A 27,570-nucleotide genomic window follows, 5' to 3' on the forward strand; every position below is an offset into this window, starting at 1 on the left:
TAGGCAGGGGTATGAAGTGCAACTACTAACAAAATTAGACAGAATAGCTCCCATTGCTTCTTGAGATATTAATTTTTATTTTTTTTCAAATTCACCATTTTACCCCAGTTACCCCTACCTTTATTTAATTATTCAATTGTTATGTATAAAGATTAAAACAGGGTTCTGTCTAGAGTGCCCTAATTTTTATTTGAATAAATTAAATATTTTTATAAAATTTCGTTAATTTTTTAAGTGTGTATGAAATATTATAGTTAATTTTCATGGAGCTTATTCTTACAATTTTAATGGAATAAAATACTAATTTGCTGACTAATTTAATCCTTCTTCACGAACCGGAAGTGTACCAGCTGGAGGGAGTAGGAGGAATCGCCAGGGGCGCATTTTTTCTTTCTCACAAATTAAACCTCATTATGGTTCACAAATGTGAAGTGGTAATCGAGGAAAGATGGTGGAAAAAATTAATTAGATTCAACCACCCACAGAAGAAGTCGGGAAAGTTGTTTCAACTTTTTTTTGCTTTCTCCCCCTGCCCTCGTCACGCGTGGAAAATTGAGTGAATGTAAATTTTGGTGAGTCGCTTTGGTGTGGATTTTCCAAGAATCCCGGAAAACCTTCTGGGAGTGGGTTTTTTTGTTCCTTTTTCTTCCTGACAATTCCATGCGGCGTATGTGTACCCTGCCAGAGGTTGATACATAGTTGTGTTTGTCTTCTAATTTGTGTGCCGCAAAAATGCCTTTTTTTTGCTACAAACTCTGGTGAGATTGACATGGAATCACTGAGAGGAAAAATGGTGCGCATACACACAAAAAGCTCACTTTCATGTGCTCTGTTTGCAGAAGACCCGCTACCACCCATCCCGATGAAACACATTTTCCACCCACACACGTTCACCCCTCATACCATGCGAGCAGCCCCAAAATGCGACTGTTGTTGTCGCATTTCACGATGGGAAAATGGGTAGGAAAATGCCCAAAGCAATACATCAGCAGAACTTTGTACAAGATCTTTGTCTCTTCTGTCGGTATCATGCGATTCCGGCGGGGGAAACTGCTACAGTGTAATTGTATAACTTTGTGCCCAGGTAGAATAATTGGGTGGAAAAGAAAATTAAATTAAATTCTTGTCACAGAAATGACAATTTCCCTTCCTCCTCGATGCCTTTTACCTTTTTCTTTTTTTTTCCCTTTTTGCATAAAATACAAAGAGGACATGCTTTTGCGATAAGCTCGCCCAGGATTCGACATTTCTTCTGTTTTCCCTTTTTTTCTTTCAGATTTTCATCCAAAATTTCAATTTTCAGACATCTCAATGCAAAAGAAAATCGTGAAAATTCGTTCCAATTGCAGTTAATGTTTTACAGGGTTTATAGGTTAAAGCTCTTTGAGGAAATTCTGGAAAATTACTTCCAGAGCCGCAGGTTGTTCACCACTGGCCTATCTAAAGTAAATTCAATTGCTAGACGTTCCAATAACTTTTCAATATCTTATCAAAATTCTGTTATCATCCTACAAATGTTTTCATTGCAAAAATATTATCTGCAGTTGAGTTTTAGTTGTGCTCAAGTTAGATTAGAGGTTAGTCGTTGTATTATTTTCTCCTCTCGTTAACCCTTTGACGTCCATTGAGTTTTAAGCTGATTCAAATATGAGACATTTTATTTTCTCGAATTTTAATTAATTCAATAGTTTTCCGAAGTTGAAAATACGTTCAGTTGCGGTAAAAAAAAATTAAAAAAAGACGTCTAAGTGTTCTCTGAAACGGTTAAAGACTTCTTACGTCTTTCTCACTCTTTTCTTATCTTTTTCTTCTCAGATCATGGCTTCTAGAACTAAAAGTTTATCTTATGAGGACTGGAGCTTCAAATTTGGGAAGATCACTGGACAATTTTCGAATTATTTCAACGATAATTCTTTGTCCGATGTGACGTTCTTGGTTGGAAAGGTTAAACAGAAAATTCCTGGACATAAATTCATCCTCAGCTCCTGTAGTTGGGATTTCTACATACTGTTCCAATCTGTTAGATTCGATCATGACACAATTCACATTGAAGACTTCCCGCCAGAGACTTTTCTGTGTTTTCTCAAATTTTGCTACATGGGTCAGGTTGATTTGGTCGGAAAGGACGCCTGGGGAGTACTCAAACTTGCCTACAGATTCAATGTGAAGCAACTAATTACGAATTGTGAGGCATTTCTCGGAGAACGAGCCTATTGGGACAATTGTCTGGAATTTTATACAAAAAGCCGAGCTTTGAGGGAGGATACACCCCTTCAGAAGCAATCTCTGGAGCTAATTCAGAGACATTTTGATGAGATATTGCTGTACAAAAAAAGCTTCAAGGACTTCCTTAAACTACCTGTGGATATAATTGAAGAAATATCTTCATTGGAAAATTTTCAATGCGATGAAATCCTAATATTCAATGGTCTGATGAATTGGGCAAAGGAATCGTGCAAGAAAGAAAATCTTCCGTGTGTTCCGCCGAATTTTCGAAAGGTTTTACGTGGGGCCTTCAAGGAGATTCGTTTTCCGGTAATGGGATTGAAATGGTTTACGGAGATTCTGGTTAAATATCCGGATTTACTAACCCCAAACGAGACAGCCGATATTCTACGATATATCCGGAAAGAAGCCAATGATTGTCCTGGTTTTAAGTCTTCCTACCGGAAATGCAGTATCAACCATCCAAAGCATTTTATAAGCAATCCCTACACATTTGTTGAATGCTTCTACAATGGTCCAGTAAAGACGAACGTTTTCTCATCCCAAATGTCCATCAAGTTCAAATGCACCTCTCCGGGTTTGTTAAAAGGATTTGGATATTTTGTCAGCAAAACCAACAAGGCGCCGAAAATTATATCTCTCCAGCTAACGAATCACGATCCATTGAATGAAATTAGAATAGTTCAAAATCTTAATTATCACCGTAGCAACTACTTTGCCCTACAATCTGATTACGGATTTCGCCAGGAATTATTGGAGCAAGGAGAATCATTGGCATCAAACCAGTGGTACACACTAACAAGGAGAGTACCCCAACCTTGGGAGCGGGATCGGGACGAAACCTGTGGGGTTCGATAGAGCATGGCCAAGTGTTAGAACAAAGTGGTCTTACTTTATTCGAATAGGCCTTCAGTCCTTAGAAATCTAGGGTTAAAGTTTTTTGTCCCTTAAAATTCCGTGTCTTAGTTCATGCCCAATATCTCAGGCTGTGCTGTATGGATTTCAATGAGGTCGGGCTCGTTGGAAAGGTAGATAGATGGGCTACAACTTTTGCGAAGACACCAACTTTGTGGGGGCACCCCATGGGGCTCAAAAGGGGGCTTCTTTCAAACATTTGCCATTTTCTCGAGAAATTTATTAGATATGTATATACTTTTTCTAGCCCATGGGATAGGCCTCGTGCAGCCCTACAACTCTTCCATACATGACTTTTCGCTCAGACATCGTTAAATATGAGTTTTTCGCATATTTATGAAAATTCATCAAAATATTGCATTTGTTGCCATTTTGCGTTGACAGCTCACAGGGTGCACATGCAAAAGCGCCTCTGTACAGTGGGAAAATGCCTTTGGGGAGAATTGTGGGATTTTTATGCTTTCTTCGCGGCAGTATTCAATGGATTTGGATGCTCCTCGATGATGACCATGCAATTGGACATTCTTTGGTGGTTGATGATGGCATATGAAGTTGTGCTATGTACATTTTTTCAGCAAAACAACAGTATGCACTCTCTCAACACACTCCAATGCTCCCGTACGTGTCTCATTCGGTGCAAATTCATGCAAAATTGTTAAATATGAATGGTCAAGTGGTTGCCGATGGACATTGCTATATATATTTTTCAACATTTACCATTCTTTTTCCTCTTCAAAAAAATTGAAGAAAATACAAATTAAAGGGAAATTTTATGTGTGCGGTGGGTGATTGCTGATGGAAATTTTTCTTTCTTCTTTATTGAAATTTTTTCTATTTTGAGGTGATTTTTCCTTCTTCTTCTTCCACAAGAACAATTTTTAAAGAAATTAAATTTCTTTTATATTGAAAATAATAAAATTGGTAAATGTAGGTTCTTCAACAATTTGAAGAAAATACAAGTTAAAGGAAATTAATTCTTCCTCAACTTCATCATATAACTTTTTTTTTCTTTACATAAATAAATTAATTAAATTTTTATTTAATAAATTGGAGAAAATAATAAAATTGTTAAATGAGGAGGTTTGTTGCTGATGGTAATTTTTCTCTTCTTCTCATTCAATGTGTAGTATTGCACTTTTCTTTACCAATTTCTTCATATTATTTAAGGTGATTTTTTCTTCTTTTTCAACAACATTTTTATAGAAAATATAATTTAAACGGAATTTGTAAATGTGAGTTGGGTGGTTGCTGATGGAAAATATTCCTCCACTTTTTCTTAAAAATATTTTTTGTCATTTTCTTTACCAATTTCTTCATATTACTTTGAGGTGATTTTTTTCTTCTTCATCAACAACTCTTTTGAAGAAAATACAAATAAAAGGGAACTTTTTCCTTTAAATAAATTAATAAAATTATTATTTATTTAATTGGAAAAAATATTAAAATTGTTAATAGTGGTGAATGGTGGTTACGGATGGACATTTTTTTTCTTTTAGTGTTAAATTCTCTGTTCTTTACCAAATTTCTATTTTCTTCACCAACATTTTCTTTTAAAGAAAATTGAGGAAATACGCATTTGATAAGGGAAATTGGTAAATGTGGGCTCTTCAACAATTTGAAGTAAATACAAGTTAAAGGGAATTAATTCTTCCTCAACTTCATCATATATTACTTTGAGGTGATTTTTTTTTCTTCTTCTTCAACTGTTTGAAGAAATTGGAGAAAATAATGATATTGTTAATTGTGGTGAGTTGAGTGGTAAATTTTTCCTCTTCTTTTCCATCAATTTATTGCCATTTCTCACCAATTTCATAATAACACTTTGAGGTGATTTTAAAGTGACTTTTTAAAGAAATTTAATTTATTTTATATTGAAAATAATAAAATTGGTAAATGTAGGCTCTTCAACAATTTGAAGAAAATACAAATTAATTCTTTATCAACTTCTTTCATATTACTATGAGGTGATTTTTTTCTTCTTCTTCAACTATTTGAAGAAAATACAAATAAAAGGGAATTTGTAAATGTGCGGTGGGTGGTTGCTGATGGAAATTATTCCTCAACTTTTTTTTATAAAATTAAAAATATTTTTTGCCATTTTCTTTACCATTTTTTTCATATTACTTTGAGGTGATTTTTTCTTCTTCTTCAACTATTTGAAGAATTTGGAAAAAATAATGAAATTGTTAATTGTGGTAAATTTTCCTCTTCTTTTTCTGCAATTTATATCTTTCAACATTTCCCTTTTCTTCACCAACTTCTTTCATATTATTATGAGGTGGTTTTTTTCTTCTTCTTCAATGACAACAATTTTGAAGACATTAAAATTGAAAGATGTAGTATTTGATTGCCGATGAATAATATTAAATAAGAAAAGAAACATATTGACAATTTACAGACATTTTCCAATCTTATATTGGGGAAATGTCTCTTCTTCTTCAACAACAACCCTGACAAATCTTATGGTAAAAATATTTATTCAAAACTATTTTTTCCTTTGTGATTTCTGTGGTTCTAAAGAAAGTATTTTTTAAATGAACACAATACGACCATGGTCTTTGGGTATTTGCAGATGGCACAATTGAAGATATATTTTTTTTTAATTTATCATGTTTTTTCCATTAAACATAAAAAGAGACATAATAAATATTAATAAAAAATTAATAAATTTATTTGGTGATAGTTGAAGATGGTAACAATTTTAACACTTGAGGAAGAATTGTTTTGTGACTTCCTTGGATGTAAATTCGAGGATCTGTAGCTTCTTTACTGCAATTTGGTCACTTTTAGAGTTGCAATTGGAACTGTTGTTAATTTAAATTTTTGTGTCAGCAATAATTTTTATTTTAACATCCTTTTCATGGCTGCAGAGAGCATTGAAAGTTCTTTCACAACAATTAACATTGATTCTTCCACCTCCTCATAGGGTCCATGAAGTGAAATTTCACATTACATTTACCTCAAGCTCAAAAATACAATTGAAAAGCATTTTTGAAAAAGGGCTCTCAAACCAAATGTATTGCTGATAAAATATTATTAACACTTCCATCTGCAACACCCCTTAAAATTACCATTGAAAAAACGTAAAATAAATCAACTCACAAATAACCCCAAAGTAAAATTTAATTAAATTAATTCAATTAAAAAAAAAATTCTTGCCAAATACCATCTTCAACATGAACCAAAGATCTGCATGACCTCACTAACCATCGAGGTACATGCCCTAGAGTGCCACAAATCCATTGCAAACCAACTACCATGGTCATTTCTAGCTCAAATACAAATTTGCAAGCGTCTGGGTCGAAAGCTTTAATGAATCTGGCATCGGGTGTCTTGTATGGCATAATAGCCCTGTGGATCGTGTACTGGATTCTCTATTTTACAGTCCGGGGATCTAATCCCGCTGCGGAATTTTCTTTTTTTCCCAAAATTCCCCTTTTTACCAATAAATACCCATTGGAATGTCTCACAAATTGCCATGGGGAGTGTTCTGATGGTGGACAGAGTGGATGATGGACATACAATGTCTTTTCTTTGATATTTTCTCAACATTTCTCATATGTCATTGCTGAATATCATCAAAATATTAATAAAATTGCAATTGACAATTATTAAAGAGCTCCCATTGGGTTATAGGGAGTTCATTGAGATCCTTGGCATGAGCCTCAAGTGTTATGCAGACCATGGTCACATGTTGAAGATGGCCTCAATTGTTAATTTTTATTCTTTCACATGGAAAATAAGTACAAAAATTATTCTTTCTACCTAAATCTTTCACGGTGTGTATTATCGTTTTACCATTCTTGTAGGTGATCGTAATGGTAAAATTATACATTGCAGATGGCAAGATTTTTTCAGCAATGCTATTTTTTCCAAATGTTTCCTAAAAATTCCTTTTAATTTCCAAAGTCTCTCTTGCAAGAGTTTGAGGTGGACTAATTCTTAGATTCATCTTAAAGAACAGACCTTTAGGGGAGGGGGGGTGGTATGTATTGAATAAAGAGAGATAATTTTTGACAAAAATGTTATTCTAAAATTTTAATTTTATTTGTATTGGTAATTAAATTACCTTTCATGAAGATTTTAGTTTTATACTATGAGGTTTGGTTAATGAAAATGACCTCATAATTAAGCCATCAATACTTTCGAATCAAAGAAGTTATTTTTAGTTTTTGATAAGGTTTATTTTTTTATTGCTGACGAAAGAACTGAAAATAGTATTAATAATTCTTTTTTAGGAAAATTGTGGATTAGATTTATAAAAGAGGGTTTCTCACAATCTAACGATAAAATGTTTATCTTCAGGAGTAATATTGTTAGAAAGGGGAGATTGAAAGATTTTCATTTATAATTTTTTTTAGCATTTATTACTGACCCAACAATTGAATTGTGAAGTGAAATAAATTGAGAATTTACATAAAAAATACATTTTTAGAACAATAATAATTCTTTATTGAGTGATTTCCTAAGAAAAGTTTAATATTATAAATATTTCATAAATATTTTTGATTCTTTGTTAATACTTGGAGATTCTAATCAAAATACAGTGGAAAGGAAATTATGTAATAAAATTTCTTTAGCGCTATCTATGCTATTTTATCTGTAAAAATCAAACGTACTTATATCGAAAAAGTTGAAAATGAAATAAGAAAATAAGGGTTCTTCTTCTCCTCACTCCTTCTTCTTCTCCTCCTCACTCCTTCTTCTTCCCTTCCTCACTCCTTCTCCTTCTCCTCCTCATTTGTACCACGAAAAATACAGAATGGACCGACAACGTGAACGGTGTTAGCGGGTTTTCTCCTCATCACTCCTTCTTCTTCTCCTCCTCACTCCTTCTTCTTCCCTTCCTCACTCCTTCTTCTTCCCTTCCTCACTCCTTCTCCTTCTCCTCCTCACTCCTTCTCCTTCTCCTCCTCACTCCTTCTTCTTCTCTTCCTCACTCCTTCTTCTTCTCCTCCTCATTTGTACCACGAAAAATACAGAATGGACCGACAACGTGAACGGTGTTAGCGGGTTTCCTCCTCATCACTCCTTCTTCTTCTCCTCCTCACTCCTTCTTCTTCCCTTCCTCACTCCTTCTTCTTCTCCTCCTCACTCCTTCTTCTTCTCCTCCTCACTCCTTCTTCTTCTCTTCCTCACTCCTTCTTCTTCTCCTCCTCATTTGTACCACGAAAAATACAGAATGGACCGACAACGTGAACGGTGTTAGCGGGTTTTCTCCTCATCACTCCTTCTTCTTCTCCTCCTCATCACTCCTTCTTCTTCCCTTCCTCATTCTTCATTCCTCTTCTTTTACACATGATCTGCACAATGCTGGGGGTGGTACTCCACATAAAAGCATTTGAAGCACAGGTATAGCGAGCAGTGTGAACAGACGATGAATGCAAAATTGCCTTCATCGCAGTTCTCACATTCGTGGTCTGCTGTGCCTCGTGGGAAGCACACCTGGCTGATGCTTTCAAAGTGAGGCTTCTCCCCCGCCAGCAGCCCAGATTTATGCCAGGCATACCTGTAAAAAAATTTACAAAAAAAATTAGTTGGTATACCACAATCGTGACATATCAAGTATTGTAGGTAATCGTCGGAAAACTTGAGCACCTCATATCGGGCTCTAATTCGGTATCAGTACACACCCATGCCACATTATGAAAATGGTGGTGCAAATTTTATTTTATAGCTTGACGAGGTAAATTGTCGCTTCGCTCCAATTTACCTCGCCCCGCTTCGCAAGGATTTGTTGCGCTTCGCGCAAATTTTAGAGAGAAAAATTGTGATGGATTATAAGTAGTTTGAGTTCACTTATCAATCCGGAAAAAAAAATTTGCAAAGAGAAGAAATCATTTTCATACAACATTTCAGGTGCCAAATTCAAAAATTCGCAAAAAATGCATGAATTTTATATGGGGGCTACCTGAAGGGTGGCTTTGGGGGGAAAATGAATACGGCCATCTGAAACCGCCTGTTATAAGGGGCCTCTGTAACAAATTTCATCGCGATCGGACAAACGGTGTGGATTTGTATAGAAAAGAAGGAACGACGATTACCAACAAACAGACCTTTCTTTATTATATAGATAACGGCAAATTATAGAGATTTCCTGCTTGAAGTTATTAATAGGTATGTGAGTGGAAATTTTTTTTTTCACATGTTTAAGATCCAAGATAGAAGTTTAAAATTTAAATATGTGGTAGAGATCATAGAGATATTTTCATCAATAAGTCATACTTGAAAATCGGTCAAGTCATTTAGTAAATATTGTTGCTTAATCCTTTAACGTCCAACGTGAAACATAAAAACATTGAAACATGCGCTCTTTTATCCCGATTTTTATTCTATGAATTTTTTTTAGAGGACTTTTCTCAGTCAGAACGTCTTCTTTCACCCCTTATGCGTGAATTTGATGCATTTGTAACATGGAAAAACAATTACGTTCATAAATAATTGAAAAAATAAAATGTTTCACGTTTGGGTCAGCGTATGACCCAAAAAACCTTAAAGGGTTAAAGATAGACTTTACACGACAACTATTTGACCATATTTGATTACAATCAACCTAAATTATAGGATTCACAAAGCCCTACATCTTTCTAGTGCATAATATATATTCTTGAAGGTGTAAAAATATCAAGAAGTGTTTTTGTAAAACAAGAAGTTGCTATTTTGTGTTCTTAAAAAACACACTTAACACTTTAAAAATATATATTATTTAAATATCCGTAAAATTGTGGTTTATGTCAGGACCTTTCTAAAATTGGTCAAGGACTTTTTGTATACCTTGTAGAATTTCAAATCCGTCAAATTGCTGAATTTTATTTAAAAAAAATCAATCGTGCTTTCTAATACAACTCATAATTCAATTACAACACAGAAATACTTTATGAGACACTAATTCTTATAAATGGACGCGTTTTTATTCCCTTACCGAATCATATTCTGGAACTTGATCGAGGAAAAGATGAAATGAATGAGGGCATGGATTTTGATAACGTCCTCTCTTGATGAAAGTTGTTTCCCAGACTCCAAAACTTCCAAATAATTTTGGATCTTTTTCAGCAGATCTTTCACCTGGAAGACAAATACATAACATTAATTAATTAAATTTCAAAAAATAATAAATTAAGAGAAAAGAAAAATACGAAAAAAATGCATGCAATGTTGATATATACTCTCTTGAAAATATATTTCAAGTGATTTTTTCATAGTTAATTATTTTGCTTAAAATTGAGATTTTACCGTGTTTTTAGGTAAATTAATGTTTATGGAGTTGTAGAAAAGATTTTAGAATGCAAAAACATTTAAATTTTTCAAGTTATTGAAATAATAAAGAAAATCTTGCAACTTTGTCAACTAAGGAGTATATTCTCTTGCAACATTACTTAAGAGTTTGCAAAGTCAAATTTAAATTTAAAAAGTTAAAGATAAAGTCAAAGTAAAATTTTAGTTTTACCAATCTGTAAAAGAATACATCACACGGTTGGGCGATGGGTGTGCAGTGCTTAGGTACGATCTCAACGTCTGCTGTTGCATTTCCGTCCTCGTCTTTGCAGACTTCTTGGAAAATATTTTGGTCGGTCTGACCCCCCCATGAATCGATAGCAAGAAGAAATTTTCTATTTCCGCAGTACGGCTTTACAACCGTTTTCACAAATTTCTAGATTTAAAAAAAAAATATTAGTTTTGAAAAAGAAATCCAAATTTTTTTTGTAACTAAACGAAAAATAAAAAATAACCTCTGAGAAGCAGTGACATATTTCTTACTATAAGTCAATAAATATAAAAGACGAGGTAAATTGTCGCTTCGCTCCAATTTTCCTCGCCCTGCTTTGCGGAATTTTAAAGGAAAAAGGAATTGTGATTAATTCAAATAGATAATTGAAATATTTAATCATTTATGACAATCGCCTGGTATCAGTAGTCTCTGTACCAAATTCTTAAAATATTATAGACAGCATTCCCATCTTTTGGAAATAAATTCCCTGGTTATCTGAAGAGGTTGTGTAAAAATTTCAGCTCAATCCGACCACCACAAGAAAAGTTATTAAGGAAAATGTGGAAGAAGGGAATTCAAAAATTGGTGTAACGGCCATGCTGCGGGAAATTTCTTAGAATGAAGTTAATCACATCATCAATCATGTGGGTGAAGGGTTGTTTTTACGTTCTCACTTTACCTTCTCAGTGTCAAAATTATCGCGAATAAGTAACATAAACCACATAAAACATAATTAGAAGCATATAAATGTTGAAAACAATAAAGAATAAATTAATTAAATGAAATAAAAAAAATACCTTGAAGAGAAATTTGTTCATTTTGCCACTTTTGGTGGACACTATTACAACATTTTTATACAATGCTGTAAGGCGGTCCATTGCCTTTTGGACGTGAGGGCCAAATTTTCCGTCCTTAGTATTTTCCCTCAGGCAAATAAAGACGTGCGGGAGTAGCTTGCCTGAGGCTGTGATTGAGTATTGGACGGTGTAGCTATGAGATACCTTGTTAAGGTCCCCAAGACATACCTAAAAAAAAAAAGAAAAAAAAACATAAATAAATAAACCAACAAAGCGGGACCTTAACAAGGTATCACCTAGCTACACCGTACAGTATTCCATCACAACCTTAAGCAAACTACTCCCGCATGTCTTCATTTGCTTGAGGGAAAATACCAAAGACGGGAAATTTGGCCCTCACATGCACCGTCTTACAGCATTTTACAAAGCGTTTAAAAGGTTTTCATATATACTAGGATAAGTGAACTTTGAAAAAAATTTAATTTGGAAATTAAATTATAATATTTTTTTAACAATCATAAACATCACCTGACTTTTGTCGTTATTTTTTTAAACAATTTACTTATTTCCTTTTTTTAGCTGTGATTCTTTCTTCAAAATTACGAATTAGGGTTCCCACATTTTAAAAAGCGTATGTCAAAAAAAAGATTTTTTCCGGCCTTTTGTCCTTCTCTTTCATTTGATAATTATTTATTTCACAAAAGATTGCAATAAATTATTACATTTTGACCATTTTTTTAAGCGATATCGATTAATATTTTTATATGTTAAAAAACATTCTAAAAAGAGCAAAATTAATTTAGGAAATAATTTTTTCAAATCGAATTTATTTTAAAGATGATATTAAAAAAAGAACATAACTTCAAGATATGTTAGAAAATACATAACGCTAGTTAAACAAACTATTTTTCCTCACAAATACACAAAAAGGAAACCTGATAAATTAAATTTCTCTGTCGTCTAACAAAATAGGGGTAAAATATTTGATTTTTTTTATTGAAAAAGAAAAGAAAAAAATTATAAACGAAGTAAATTGTCGCTACGCTCCAATTTTCTTTTGTTACGCTTCGGGCAAATGTTAGAGAGAAAAAAAAGAAGTGTGATGGTTTATAAAAGTAGATTTGGGCCACTTATCAAACCCGAAAAAAAATGCAAAGAGAAGAAATCATTTTCATACAACATTTCAGGTGCCAAATTCAAAAATTCGCAAAAAATGCATGAATTTTATATGGGGGCTACCTGAAGGGTGGCTTTGGGGGGAAAATGAATACGGCCACTCGAAACCGCCTGATATAAGGAGCCTCTGTACCAAATTTCATCGCGATCGGTCAAACGGTGTGGATTTGTATAGCTATAGATACGATTACCAACAAACAGACCTTTCCTTATTATATAGATAAAAATCCATAGAAAAATTATACATATATATTGTAGTGAAAATATTTAATTGTTAACATGAGAGTGACTGTGATAGCTAACCCTCTTTCAGCGTCGCATGGTCCTCTCAGCTTCACAGCTTACGAGAAAATGACCAACGCATGATAAGCACCGCTAGAGCAATGCTTATCTACTATCACAGCCCTCTTCTAAAGATATACATACACTCACACATAACTGAATTCAGAACATGGCTCAGGATAATATTTTTAGTCTTTGGTCTCATTGCCTACAATATATTAAAAAAAAAAATTCTGTACTATAAAACACTCACCTCCACGGATTTCTCGCCTTTATAAGCATATGTGCGCTTAACATCAATGCGGTACTCCACCCCGCTTTGATCTGTATTGATCACAAGATCAGGATCATAATCCTGCATCTTTCGACACATCACCTCACGGAAATTTGTGACTGCATTGTGGATGGACGCCTCATCCAGAGCGCCTTTGCTTTTAACATATTTTGTGATCTATATTGAAAATTAAAAAATGTCAGACGTTTACAAAAAAAAATTATTTTCATGGATTGGAAAATATAAAAAATTAATTAATTTTGACTGATTTTCAGGAGAGCGATTTAAAAGTTGAATTTTACATTTACTTCTTATGTTTTACTTTTTACATTTTTCACTATAATTTTATAGGGAGCAAATATTCGTATTTATCCTTTTAAAGAAAGATCAAGGACATCAAAAGCTATCGAAAAACGCGTTGAAAATATACTATAGAGGAACCTGGGGAAAAATGGTGAATTTTTGGCAGATAATTTTTCCTGAGTTCCATGGAAATATTTGAGATTTCCCATGACGACTATCTTAAATGAAATTTTCCGGGCTACAACTTTGTTTCAGACGATTTTTCTCTATCTCAACAGTAAAATGCATTTTCAGCTAATTTTCCAAACCGTTGCTCTTTCACCTTTTTGCCTCAACCCTGGGGTAAAATGGTTAATTGCGTTTTTTGTTCGCTAATCTTAATTTAATGAAGTAATTTTAGCAAGGCACTATAATATTAAAAATGAGATTTGTGTACCAATTAAAACTTTTTTTTAAATATATAAAGAAAAACCTTTGCCTTTTTTTATTTTTTTAGTTTTAAAAATTAATAAAGTTATTTAAAAAAAAACACCAAATTCACCATTTTGCCACAAGGGATACTTTTTACTATCAGTGTTCTACGGGAAAACTTGGAACATTTTTTTTGGAAAATTCAGATTAGATTCGTGTTTAGCAATAGTTACTCTGTCTAAAAACGCATTTGGATAAAAAAAAATTGCAGACAATTTCATCAAAACTTAATTTGTAGTTGAAAGGTCAGGGTAACTTTGAGATTCGAAAAATTTGTTTTTTAAATAAAAGATAATATATTGGATCAATTGTTATGAAACTTTCTAGGCTTAGGCAGGGGTATGACGTGCAACTACTGACAAAATTAGACAGATTGGCTCCCACTGCTTTTTGAGATATTAATTATTATAATAATTTTTTTTTATAAAAGTTTATTTTGGATAGAATGTGTTGGATATGAAATATATTATTACCTTCCTCTTCCTTATGCCATGCTTGGCCTTAAAAGATTGCACCCAGTGATGGGATGCCTGGAACTTCACAGGCATATTTTTCTTTTTTCCTCTGAACGCCCATCCTCGAATGCTCTCGATTGGTATGTGTTTGTGATCTTGCTTATTTTCGGTGAAATTCCTAAAATTAATTAAATAAATTTAAAACGAAAAAGTTCATTTTACCACAACCATACAACAACAAGACCTCAATTACTAGCAAATTTCATTTAAAGCTGTGATATGAAATTTTTTTTTTCGACAACAAAATATTTAAAAAATATAAAAAGAGAGTATTAACCCTTGGAATGAATGCGGAGCTGGGTCGTTGAACGACCCCAGCGCTATATTTCGTACTATAACTCAATAAATATAAAAGATAGCATTATCATCTTTTGGAAATAAGTTCCTTGGTTATCTGAGGAGGTTGTGTAAAAATTTCAGCTCAATCCGACCACCACAAAAAAAGTTATTAAGAAAAATGTAGAAGAAGGGAATTCAAAAATTGGTGTAACGGTCATGCTGGGGAAAATTTCTTAGAGCATAAACAACATAAAACATAATTAGAAGCATGTAAATGTGCAAAACAATAAAGAATATTCGAGAAATATTGCCATTTATCACGTTGCGGGAAGTGAGGGGAATATGGGGAAGAGTGAAAAAAATAGCACTTGGGGTTAACTTTCTTGGCAAATTTCTCAAGAACAAATTATGAAAAAAATGAGTGAAAAATGTTTTTCCCTAATATCTTCTTCTACGTGTTTTGTGGTGGAAAATTTGTGATGCAAGGGGCAAGAGGACTATATAAGGAATCTATAGGCATTAACCCGACAACTCCAGGTTGTATAGTTTAGAAGAAAATTGGCCTTCTTTTTGGGGTCGTTCAACGACCCCACCTTCGCATTCTAAGGGTGTGCCAAGGCCTCCGCATTCCAGAGGTTAAGAATTTGAGAATAAACTTTTACCTGTTGACTTCTTCTGTTATTCTCGCAATTTTCTCTCTCCTCGTCCCGTTCTGCGCCACTTGGCGTTCCCATTCTTTTAGTTGATCTTTGCGCTTTAGAGCTGCGCATCCACGTTGTTGGAGGGTTTTTAGGCTCCATCGTGGATGGCTCCTTGCCAATTCAACGATCTTCTTCTTTGTTTCGAATGGAACAATTTCTCCATTCTTTCCGTTTTTTTCTTCTTTCAATTTTTCGTTCTCTTCATCATCATCGTATTCATTCTCATTGTGTTCTCCATCTTGCATCTCATTCTCCTCATCATCCTGTTCATAATCCTGCCCATCATCCAGCTCAACATTTGCAATCATTTCTTCATCTCGTTCAACATCAACATCATGTTGTACCACGTCAAATAAAATATTTTTCATTGCATTGGCCATTTCCTCACCCAATAATTTTGCTCTCTCACTACGCTCCCCATTTAAGAAAGGGGTTCCTATAGAAAAATTAAGAGGAAAAAGCTCCTAATGACGCAGATGTATGATAAAATGTTATAATGAAAATTTTATTTTAGATAGAAAACATGAAAATAAATATAATAAAAAAATTACTAAAAGTAGCTTTTGACTGCTTTCTTGGGAATAAGCGTAGGTCGATTTATATTTTTATGTACAAGGTAAATTAAATTTTACAAGTTTTAATGGGAAAATAATTTTGATGAAACACAGATTTAATAAAAGATTAATTAAAAGAGAAAAAATGGAGATGACATCGAAAGTTTTTCCTAAAACATCGGTAGAGGGTTCTAAAGAAAAGTTTATATAAGTACTTAAGGGCTATTTATCAATCTCAAATACATATTGCAAAGAAAAGAAGTCAATTTCATTCAAGATTTCGGGCTCTATATTCAAAATTTCGCAAAAATGCATGATTTTGTATGGGGGCTTCATTGAAGGGGGGCTGAAGTGGGGGTGAATGAATATTGTTGGTGAAAATTTTTCTGGTATCAGAAACCTCTGTATCAAATTTCATCACGATCGGTCCAGCCGTTTCGGTGGAGTTATATACCATAAGCAAACAGACAAACAAACAGACGTTTCAGCTTTAGGGATGGTGTTAGAGAAAATAATAGTGAATTAATATAAGAGCTGCAGTATAATGTTAAAAAATTAAATACCTGAGATGATATTTTGATTACGCAATATCTCCTCACAGATATAAAAAGCGTCTGTGCACTCCTGTACTTCCGCCATGGCGCAGAGTTGCACAATAATATGATACACAAAGGGGTTTTTTAATCACAAAAATATTTAATTTAAATGAGGACAAACTAAATGCACTAAACCACTCTTGATTTTAATTGAAGTTTCTCTAGAGAAAAAAAACAAAAGTACCAACCATGGCATGCTAAACTTCTTGAAAAAAAATTGAAGTCAAAAATTACTAGATTTTCTTTTCTTTCCTTATTCAAGTATCGAACGGATTTTTTTAAGATTTAAATAAAATGAACAATGAATTAATATATTTATATTATATATATTTAATATGTTTATAATCCATTTTTTTTAAAAAGTGTTTTTGAATTTATTCAACACATCGATAACGATTTCTGGCATAAAAATAAAGTGTTACTGTTTCAAGAGCTTTAATTGGGTAATAAAAAAAACCAAATAAAGTGATTGAAATGCCTAATATATATGTAATATATAAATTTTTTTGCTCAAAATAGCCACTTTTTTATTGCTTAAAAAGCTATCAAATTATTACACAATAAAATTAAATGCAAGTATAAAGTGTTCTTCTGCGATTTTGAAACTAACAAAAAGTAAAAAACACCTAAACAAATTAAAATTTTTTAATATACATACATTATATTGCATATTCACTGATGTTCTATGTACCTTACATAAAAATATAAATTTTTGAATGCACATTGTGGTGTAAATTAAGCAAGTAGATAATAAATGGGTGAATTTTGGTGAAAATTGCGTATTTCCCCTAATGTCTACATTGATAACAGATTCCTTCTTCCTAAGGAAATTCTACATACCCTCCTCCTTTTTGTTTTTAAATTTGTGCTTTTTATATATTTTGTTGTCGAAAAATAATTCGCTACAGCTTTAAATGTTTGCTGACGCGTGATTCGAAGCCTAATTTTTAAAATTATTTTTTAGTTCTTATATATAAATAAAATACGTACCTATAAGACTTATTCGAACAATCTAATTTCACTTCACATCAATAAATCACAAAACTTTGGAATTAAAACTAACACATACATACATAAATGACTGTAAATGAGAAAAATTCACGATGTAAATTGTGTAAATGATTCGACAACAGAATAAATACTTGGTGTTCGCTAGGAAGTGGAACACCAACTAATTAGTAAAGTTAAAGATAACTTGAATATCAATTCAAATTATCCCTAAGAAAAATTAGATGTAAGATAAATTTACATATTTGAGAATAATAGAGCAGCGACATCGAAGGAATTAACCAAATGCATTGTGTCATCGTCGTGTAAATTACGTATGTGTAATTTTTTTTAAAAACTATACTTACCGCCCCAATTTCATTTTTCTTTTCCAACACTTCACTTTTGTTACATATTAAATCTCAGCACTTTACCTTTCATTTAAAAAAATCACATTCTTTTACCACACAGCCCACACAGTTTTCAAAGCTTACAAAAATATTCTTTATAAGAAAAATGGAAAAATAAGTATTTTTATAATGTTAAAAGCTTAATATTAACTTGGCAAAAAAGTTCGGTGGGGAAATTATCTAAATAAATGGAACCCGTATTAATAAAAAAAAATCCGTACATTTTCCTATGACCAATAAGCAATAAATGATTAAAAAAAAGGAAATAAATCATTTATATGTACTAAAATCAGTTTGCAAAAAACATTTATAATTAAATAATCCTAAAGAACTTGAATTTCTAGGGAAAAAAAATAATTCTTCAGCAGTTCTCTTTATTAGCCCGTCTATAAACGAGTGTATGGAGGGTGCTCTCGTAGAACATAATAATGTAAAACATCAATCCTTAATTGAGAAACAATCGTTAGAAAAAAGTTGCCATAAATATAGAAAATGAATTTTGTCTGCAATGTATAATTTTACCATTACGATCACCTACAAGAATGGTAAAACGATAATACACACCGTGAAAGATTTAGGTAGAAAGAATGATTTTTGTACTTATTTTCCATGTGAAAGAATAAAAATTAACAATTGAGGCCATCTTCAACATGTGACCATGGTCTGCATAACACTTGAGGCTCATGCCAAGGGTCTCAATGAACTCCCTATAACCCAATGGGAGCTCTTTAATAATTGTCAATTGCAATTTTATTAATATTTTGATGATATTCAGCAATGACATATGAGAAATGTTGAGAAAATATCAAAGAAAAGACATTGTATGTCCATCATCCACTCTGTCCACCATCAGAACACTCCCCATGGCAATTTGTGAGACATTCCAATGGGTATTTATTGGTAAAAAGGGGAATTTTGGGAAAAAAAGAAAATTCCGCAGCGGGATTAGATCCCCGGACTGTAAAATAGAGAATCCAGTACACGATCCACAGGGCTATTATGCCATACAAGACACCCGATGCCAGATTCATTAAAGCTTTCGACCCAGACGCTTGCAAATTTGTATTTGAGCTAGAAATGACCATGGTAGTTGGTTTGCAATGGATTTGTGGCACTCTAGAGCATGTACCTCGATGGTTAATGAGATCATGCAGATCTTTGGTTCATGTTGAAGATGGTATTTGGCAAGAATTTTTTTTTTAATTGAATTAATTTAATTAAATTTTACTTTGGGGTTATTTGTGAGTTGATTTATTTTACGTTTTGTCAATGGTAATTTTAAGGGGAATTCCATATGGAAGTGTTAATAATATTTTGTCAGCAATACTTTTGGTTTGAGAGCCCTTTTTCAAAAATGCTTTTCAATTGTATTTTTGAGCTTGAGGTAAATGTAATGTGAAATTTCACTTCATGGACCCTATGAGGAGGTGGAAGAATCAATGTTAATTGTTGTGAAAGAACTTTCAATGCTCTCTGCAGCCATGAAAAGGATGTTAAAATAAAAATTATTGCTGACACAAAAATTTAAATAAAAACAGTTCCAATTGCAACTCTAAAAGTGACCAAATTGCAGTAAAGAAGCTACAGATCCTCGAATTTACATCCAAGGAAGTCACAAAACAATTCTTCCTCAAGTGTTAAAATTGTTACCATCTTCAACTATCACCAAATAAATTTATTAATTTTTTATTAATATTTATTATGTCTCTTTTTATGTTTAATGGAAAAGACATGATAAATTAAAAAAAAATATATCTTCAATTGTGCCATCTGCAAATACCCAAAGACCATGGTCGTATTGTGTTCATTTAAAAAATACTTTCTTTAGAACCACAGAAATCACAAAGGAAAAAATAGTTTTCAATAAATATTTTTTACCATAAGATTCGTCAGGGTTGTTGTTGAAGAAGAAGAGACATTTCCCCAATATAAGATTGGAAAATGTCTGTAAATTGTCAATCAAATACTACATCTTTCAATTTTAATGTCTTCAAAATTGTTGTCATTGAAGAAGAAGAAAAAACCACCTCATAATAATATGAAAGAAGTTGGTGAAGAAAAGGGAAATGTTGAAAGATATAAATTGCAGAAAAAGAAGAGGAAAATTTACCACAATTAACAATTTCATTATTTTTTCCAAATTCTTCAAATAGTTGAAGAAGAAGAAAAAAATCACCTCAAAGTAATATGAAAAAAATGGTAAAGAAAATGGCAAAAAATATTTTTAATTTTATAAAAAAAAAAGTGGAGGAATAATTTCCATCAGCAACCACCCACCGCATATTTACAAATTCCCTTTTATTTGTATTTTCTTCAAATAGTTGAAGAAGAAGAAAAAAATCACCTCATAGTAATATGAAAGAAGTTGATAAAGAACTTATTTGTATTTTCTTCAAATTGTTGAAGAGCCTACATTTACCAATTTTATTATTTTCAATATAAAATAAATTAAATTTCTTTAAAAAGTCACTTTAAAATCACCTCAAAGTGTTATTATGAAATTGGTGAGAAATGGCAATAAATTGATGGAAAAGAAGAGGAAAAATTTACCACTCAACTCACCACAATTAACAATATCATTATTTTCTCCAATTTCTTCAAACAGTTGAAGAAGAAGAAAAAAAAATCACCTCAAAGTAATATATGATGAAGTTGAGGAAGAATTAATTCCCTTTAACTTGTATTTACTTCAAATTGTTGAAGAGCCCACATTTACCAATTTCCCTTATCAAATGCGTATTTCCTCAATTTTCTTTAAAAGAAAATGTTGGTGAAGAAAATAGAAATTTGGTAAAGAACAGAGAATTATACATTTAACACTAAAAGAAAAAAATGTCCATCCGTAACCATTCACCACTATTAACAATTTTAATATTTTTTCCAATTAAATAAATAATAATTTTATTAATTTATTTAAAGGAAAAAGTTCCCTTTTATTTGTATTTTCTTCAAAAGAGTTGTTGATGAAGAAGAAAAAAATCACCTCAAAGTAATATGAAGAAATTGGTAAAGAAAATGACAAAAAATATTTTTAAGAAAAAGTGGAGGAATATTTTCCATCAGCAACCACCCAACTCACATTTACAAATTCCGTTTAAATTATATTTTCTATAAAATTTTTGTTGAAAAAGAAGAAAAAATCACCTTAAATAATATGAAGAAATTGGTAAAGAAAAGTGCAATACTACACATTGAATGAGAAGAAGAGAAAAATTACCATCAGCAACAAACCTCCTCATTTAACAATTTTATTATTTTCTCCAATTTATTAAATAAAAATTTATTTAATTTATTTATGTAAAGAAAAAAAAAGTTATATGATGAAGATGAGGAAGAATTAATTCCCTTTAAATTGTATTTTCTTCAAATTGTTGAAGAACCTACATTTACCAATTTTATTATTTTCAATATAAAAGAAATTTAATTTCTTTAAAAATTGTTCTTGTGGAAGAAGAAGAAGGAAAAATCACCTCAAAATAGAAAAATTGCAATAAAGAAGAAAAAAATTACCATCAGCAATCACCCACCGCACACATAAAATTTCCCTTTAATTTGTATTTTCTTCAATTTTTTTTGAAGAGGAAAAAGAATGGTAAATGTTGAAAAATATATATATAGCAATGTCCATCGGCAACCACTTGACCATTCATATTTAACAATTTTGCATGAATTTGCACCGAATGAGACACGTACGGGAGCATTGGAGTGTGTTGAGAGAGTGCATACTGTTGTTTTGCTGAAAAAATGTACATAGCACAACTTTATATGCCATCATCAACCACCAAAGAATGTCCAATTGCATGGTCATCATCGAGGAGCATCCAAATCCATTGAATACTGCCGCGAAGAAAGCATAAAAATCCCACAATTCTCCCCAAAGGCATTTTCCCACTGTACAGAGGCGCTTTTGCATGTGCACCCTGTGAGCTGTCAACGCAAAATGGCAACAAATGCAATATTTTGATGAATTTTCATAAATATGCGAAAAACTCATATTTAACGATGTCTGAGCGAAAAGTCATGTATGGAAGAGTTGTAGGGCTGCACGAGGCCTATCCCATGGGCTAGAAAAAGTATATACATATCTAATAAATTTCTCGAGAAAATGGCAAATGTTTGAAAGAAGCCCCCTTTTGACCCCCATGGGGTGCCCCCACAAAGTTGGTGTCTTCGCAAAAGTTGTAGCCCATCTATCTACCTTTCCAACGAGCCCGACCTCATTGAAATCCATACAGCACAGCCTGAGATATTGGGCATGAACTAAGACACGGAATTTTAAGGGACAAAAAACTTTAACCCTAGATTTCTAAGGACTGAAGGCCTATTCGAATAAAGTAAGACCACTTTGTTCTAACACTTGGCCATGCTCTATCGAACCCCACAGGTTTCGTCCCGATCCCGCTCCCAAGGTTGGGGTACTCTCCTTGTAAGTTGCAGTTTTACAGAGGAACTGCCAATATTGCTGCTGTCGTCCCTAAAATTCGTCGATGAACGGCGCGGAATTTATTTTCGAAAGGAAAAATGTGAAATGTGTATTCCTTATCTTTTTATAAAATAAATTAACCCTTTTGCGTCCACGTGAAACACGTTATTTATTAACAGTTACTTTCAGAGGACTTTTCTCAGTCAGAACGGTCAGAATGTCTTCTTTGGCCTATTTTACGTGAATTTGATGCATTTAACTTTGAAAAAAAAATTAAATTCATAAATAATTGGAAAAATGAAATGTTTCACGTTTGGGTCAGCGTATGACCCAAAAAACGCCAAAGAGTTAACCTTTGTAATTTTGCATGAAATTTTACAGAATAAATTGTGATAAAAAACTGATTATTTTCTATTCCAAGCCGGTCGTGAAAGGCTTAAAAGGTTTTTCAGCACAGTCTTCATTTTTATCATAAGAACATGTACGAAAGAAAATTGCAACAAAAACATTTTTAAACACACTCAACCACGCATACATTGTTGGCCAACTTTCCAAGGAGGATCGTCACACACAAGGAAAGTTGGGGGAACTTTTACCTGCAATGTGGGAGTAAGAAGAGGAGCTTAAAATAAAAATTGTACAAGTTGGATATGATAAATTGGAGTTGTTTCTCGAATGTCTCTCCTGGGGTGTGTGTGTGTGTTTTCTTTCAATTTGCAGAAAATGTGCTAGCATGGAGACAAATTACGAGAAAATTACATACCCTCTGGAAAAACACATACCTTTGATGAGCGTGTTTCAACTCCGTCCCTTATTGGACTCACAGAGTCATAAATGTTCTTAATTAATCCCTCCCGGCACTCAATGATAAAAACTTTTGCTTCTCCCCACCCCACTCTCTACCGTGTCTGCTGCTTGGGTATTCTTCTCCCCCGCATTGAGAAGAATTTCCACGGAGCTTTTTCTGCTTCTGCATGCACCACCCAATGAAAGAAAAAAATCTCTCTTTTTGGAAAAATTCATGTTGTGCATGAGGAAGAGGAATAAGACGAAGGAACACCTCAAAAGCATTTTTGGCTCAATTGAATAAAAGTTCAACTTTTTTTTTTGTGGAAAAAAAAGTTCCTGAGAAACCACACAGAGCAGGAGAAAAAAAGTCTCTCAAGGTGGTCTTGCGTGACAAATTTATTGTTGCTGAGGCACCCTAAGGAGCAACTAAGCAATTCTTTAAGGTTGATGTGAGAGAGATCTGTTGCTTGGCCCCAACGAGTTGCAAATGCATCCAATTCTTTCACGTCCACTGAACACAAAACCATCACGGTGTGGGTGGAAATGTGTTTGCACCGCCTTCCGGCTTGGAGCACCTGCATTTCCTGTCGTACAAGAAATTCCATCTTTCTTGTGAGTGCACATGAGTGATTTTTGAGCTTTAGTGGTAATGGAATGAATTAATTCAATCTATTTTTATTTTTTGGAGAAAGCTGGAAAGTGCACCGAATTTTTCATTTAATTCTTTACTGGAAAAATTGGCTGTATTTTTTTCCAAAAGATTATAAGTCAGATCGGGGCTTCTTTTGAATAAAATCGTAAAAAGAGATAGTCATCATGAGTTTAATTACCTCAATTGAACTCTTCTTTCCCATTTTACTTTATAGGTGAGAAGAGTTCAACCTTCAGAGAAAAAGATGTTTAGAAAATAAAAAATATATATATATTTTTTAAAAGAAATCTTCTGTTCCACGTAAAAAATGTAAAAGCTTTCCTTCAAAATAACCACAATGCCTGCAGAGTTGAGAACATACATACATACCTACATATCTTTTAAGGGGTTGTCTGTGAATGCAAATCGGAAATAACAAAGCAAATATTATTTTAGGTGAGACACTCTTTCGTACCCATTTGGGATGTCCTGCTCCGGGGACATCTGTGCGTTTTCACACTTTGATGTTTTCATTGAAAACTCCAGCTCAGACAGCTCTTCAAATTCAATAATAACCACCCCTAGACGATCCCATATTCACTTGAAATTCTCCTATATAGCACAAGGGATGAATTGCCATTCGGGGTGATTGACGATCCAGCTCTTAAAGGCCTAACCAAGCAACAGCGTCAAAAGACGCTGTTCGTTGTTTTTTCTCACTTGCTCCTTGTCAAATTGTATTGCGCTGTCACTGTCAAACAAGAAACGCGGTTTCTATGTTTTATAACCGCCTTTCTTGTTTGACAGTGACAGCGCGATACAATTTGACAAGGAGCAAGTGAGAAAAAACAACGAACAGCGTCTTTTGACGCTGAAGTATGGTTAAGCTTTAACAACTGCAACTGGTCTTCCCGGTGATCTACTATTTTCTAAAAATTACTGCAACCCTCCCTGTTTCCGCAGCATCCAGTGAACGATCCTTCTCGAGCCTATAAAATTTAAAATCATACCTTATTTGTGCGATTTTCATCATACAGATCGAATTCTTCAATGTCCAATTCTGCGGAAACTACAAAAAATTGAATATTCAATAGAATATGAGATTTAAGAAATAAACATTCCATTTTAGCTGAGATTATTTTTTATAATCACAGCTTCCCTGTGCTCACCTTGTTTATGGAAATTCTCATAGTTAAAATCTTCCTCGATGAGTATATATCTCTTTTCTCCTTTGAACTCAACAATAATTATTTTTCCAGCCATGGCTCGATTAGACTTCTTAGAGGATATTGTTGATATTGTTAGTTTTTAGGCAAAACACCACAACACTTTGTATTATTTTTTGACAAATATAACCTAAAACTAATAAAAAGGAAGTTGAATAAGAAAGAAGAAGAAGTTTCAGTTGAATAATCGGTTTTTGAAAAAAAAATCGATATTGTGTGAAAATATAACCAGCGCCTCTATATAGATATTTGAGAAATAAAGTGGTGCTTTTTCAACTTAATGGCTCAGAACAGAAGGCCGTGACTTTTGGTTGACGTCTTCGCGAAGCAACTTTTTTGAAGCGACTTTTTTGCGAAGACATAACCTCAAAGCAACTTTTTTTTATGCAAAAAAGTGAGAAATACGGGGAAAAATGCATTGCAGTGCCCCCGGAGGGCTTCCCGTATGCTCTTGATGCATTTTTCAGGTGAAAATTCGCACAATTCTTTTTTTTGTCACAAAAATCTTTCGAGGCAACTTTTTTGGCACAAAAAAAAAGTTGCTTTGAGGATATGTTTCCTCAAAAAAGTCGCTTCCAAAAAGTTTCCTCAAAAATGTTTCCTCAAAAAAAGTCGCTTCCAAAAAGTTTCCTCAAAAAAGTCGCTTCCAAAAAGTTTCCTCAAAAATGTTTCCTCAAAAAAGTTACCTCGAAAAAGTTTCCTCCAAGTGCAAAAAAGTTGCCTCGAAAGATTTTTGTGACAAAAAAAAAGAATTGTGCGAATTTTCACCTGAAAGTGCATCAAGAGCATACGGGAAGCCCTCCGGGGGCACTGCAATGCATTTTTTCCCGTATTTCTCACTTTTTTGCACAAAAAAAAGTTGCTTTGAGGTTATGTCTTCGCAAAAAAGTCGCTTCCAAAAAGTTGCTTCGCGAAGACGTCAACCAAAAGTCACGGCCTTCTGTTCTGAGCCAATTAGTACTTAGAAAAGCAGTAAAACCGACAGTCGAAGCACAAACTGTTTTTTCAGTGAATTCGGAGCCAGCCGGCGGAAAATAGATTAATAGTGAACAGTCCAAGAATATTCCTGCGCTGGGACCAAAAAGACCCGACATGGACTCACTGCCCACTCAAATATTCATTTATTAATTTAATCATGAAGTCTTATTATTACGTACGATATTATCCAAATGCTTTCAGAGGGTATTTTTCAATCAAAACAACCTTGACCTTTTACGTAAACTTAACGTATTTCCAATTTATAGAAATAATTATATCAAAACTCATTAAACGCAGTCGGAAACACTTTTATAACTCTAATTTTGCTATACTTTTTGATAATAAATTTTAAAATTCCTCTTAAAAGAACATTGCGTTTCACCCCCCTCCCCCTTCCACGGATGAATTATACAATAAATAATAAGCCCTCCTAAAATTTTGTTCTAGCTACGCCCCTGATCCTTCCAAAGTGGGGTTTGTAAAAAAAACAGATATAAACGAAAATGTAAAAATGTGAAAGATGATGACTTTTAGGTGCATCTTGGAGAAAGGTGAGTGGCATGTGGTGCTCAAGTTTCCCCATACATTGTAATCCTTCGAGGGACTACAGCCATTATACTTCTCCACATCCCCAAAAGACAAATAAATTTCTTCTTCTCCCCTCACCACGCTCGGAGGATAAAGTCCTAATAGAATGCATTTAAAAGCACGTTTCTGTCGAAAGGAGATCAAATGCATCCTCCCGCCTCTTTGGCAAAAGGTGTTGAGCATCATAAAGCTTACTCAATTGACTGAAAATCTTTTCACTGTGAGTTAGCTCAACTCAATGAGTTGGATACGAAGCACATCCCACGCCGAGGATGTTTCAATTTACACTCCTCGTGAACTAATTGGAGATATTCGCAGTGAAATAAATCATAAAGTTGCATTTTGTGTGGATACCAACAGGTGTGAGGGAAAACAAAACTACCTGTGGCAGGTGAGAAAAATCCACTCACAGCAAATCGAGAAAGTTTTCCCAACAACAATGTGAATTCCGCAAAGACGAGGAAAAAGTATAAATGCATCACTTATGATTTATAGGTTTGGTAGAAAACATATAAATATCCGTGTCTAAATGATAATAAAAGTTGTTGCTTTATTTTCTTCCTTCATCCTTTTTGCCACTCCTTTTCCGCTTCCTTGAGGGGGTGGAAATTGATGGGGCTTTGGAATTAAACGGTGTGTGTGGAAAAGCTCTTGAATGAAAAATTACAATTTTCATGGGAAATTCTTGTGGCAAATTGCACTATCGCGATGATCGCAAAACTTTGACATGTTTGGTGTTTAAGTTCAGGGAAGAATGAGCAAAGTTCGCAATTTTGTGAAATAAAAAACTCAACTAAAAATTGATACTGCCCAGAGATAAAGTCAGAAATTTATTCGAGGTAGTTTCAATAAAAAATGTTTTGTTTTAGTTGAAGGACGTCAAAAATAGTTAAAGATTTTACTGAATATTAAAACCTAAAAACAAACTAATTAGTTTCACTTAAAACTTCTCAAACTTAA

The 27,570-nt window shown here is 33.3% G+C and overlaps 1 protein-coding gene across 1 annotated transcript; it reads left to right on the top strand.

Moving 5' to 3' along the window:
* The first annotated feature begins 1,537 nt into the window (after window positions 1-1,537).
* LOC129787374 (BTB/POZ domain-containing protein 3-like) lies at window positions 1,538-13,379 on the top strand. The gene is made up of 2 exons (XM_055822912.1): window positions 1,538-1,577; window positions 1,816-13,379. The coding sequence occupies exon 2, from the start codon at window positions 1,819-1,821 to the stop codon at window positions 3,082-3,084; it is 1,266 nt and encodes a 421-aa protein (XP_055678887.1). The 5' UTR covers window positions 1,538-1,577; window positions 1,816-1,818; the 3' UTR covers window positions 3,085-13,379.
* The last annotated feature ends 14,191 nt before the right edge of the window (window positions 13,380-27,570 follow it).

The sequence above is a fragment of the Lutzomyia longipalpis genome, chromosome 1 (assembly GCF_024334085.1).
Source record: "Lutzomyia longipalpis isolate SR_M1_2022 chromosome 1, ASM2433408v1".
In the NCBI taxonomy this organism is placed as follows: domain Eukaryota; kingdom Metazoa; phylum Arthropoda; class Insecta; order Diptera; family Psychodidae; genus Lutzomyia; species Lutzomyia longipalpis.

What these genes read in the sequence shown, in the direction of transcription:
- LOC129787374 (XM_055822912.1), top strand. Translation starts at nt 1,819, where the DNA reads ATGGCTTCTAGAACTAAAAGTTTATCTTATGAGGACTGGAGCTTCAAA.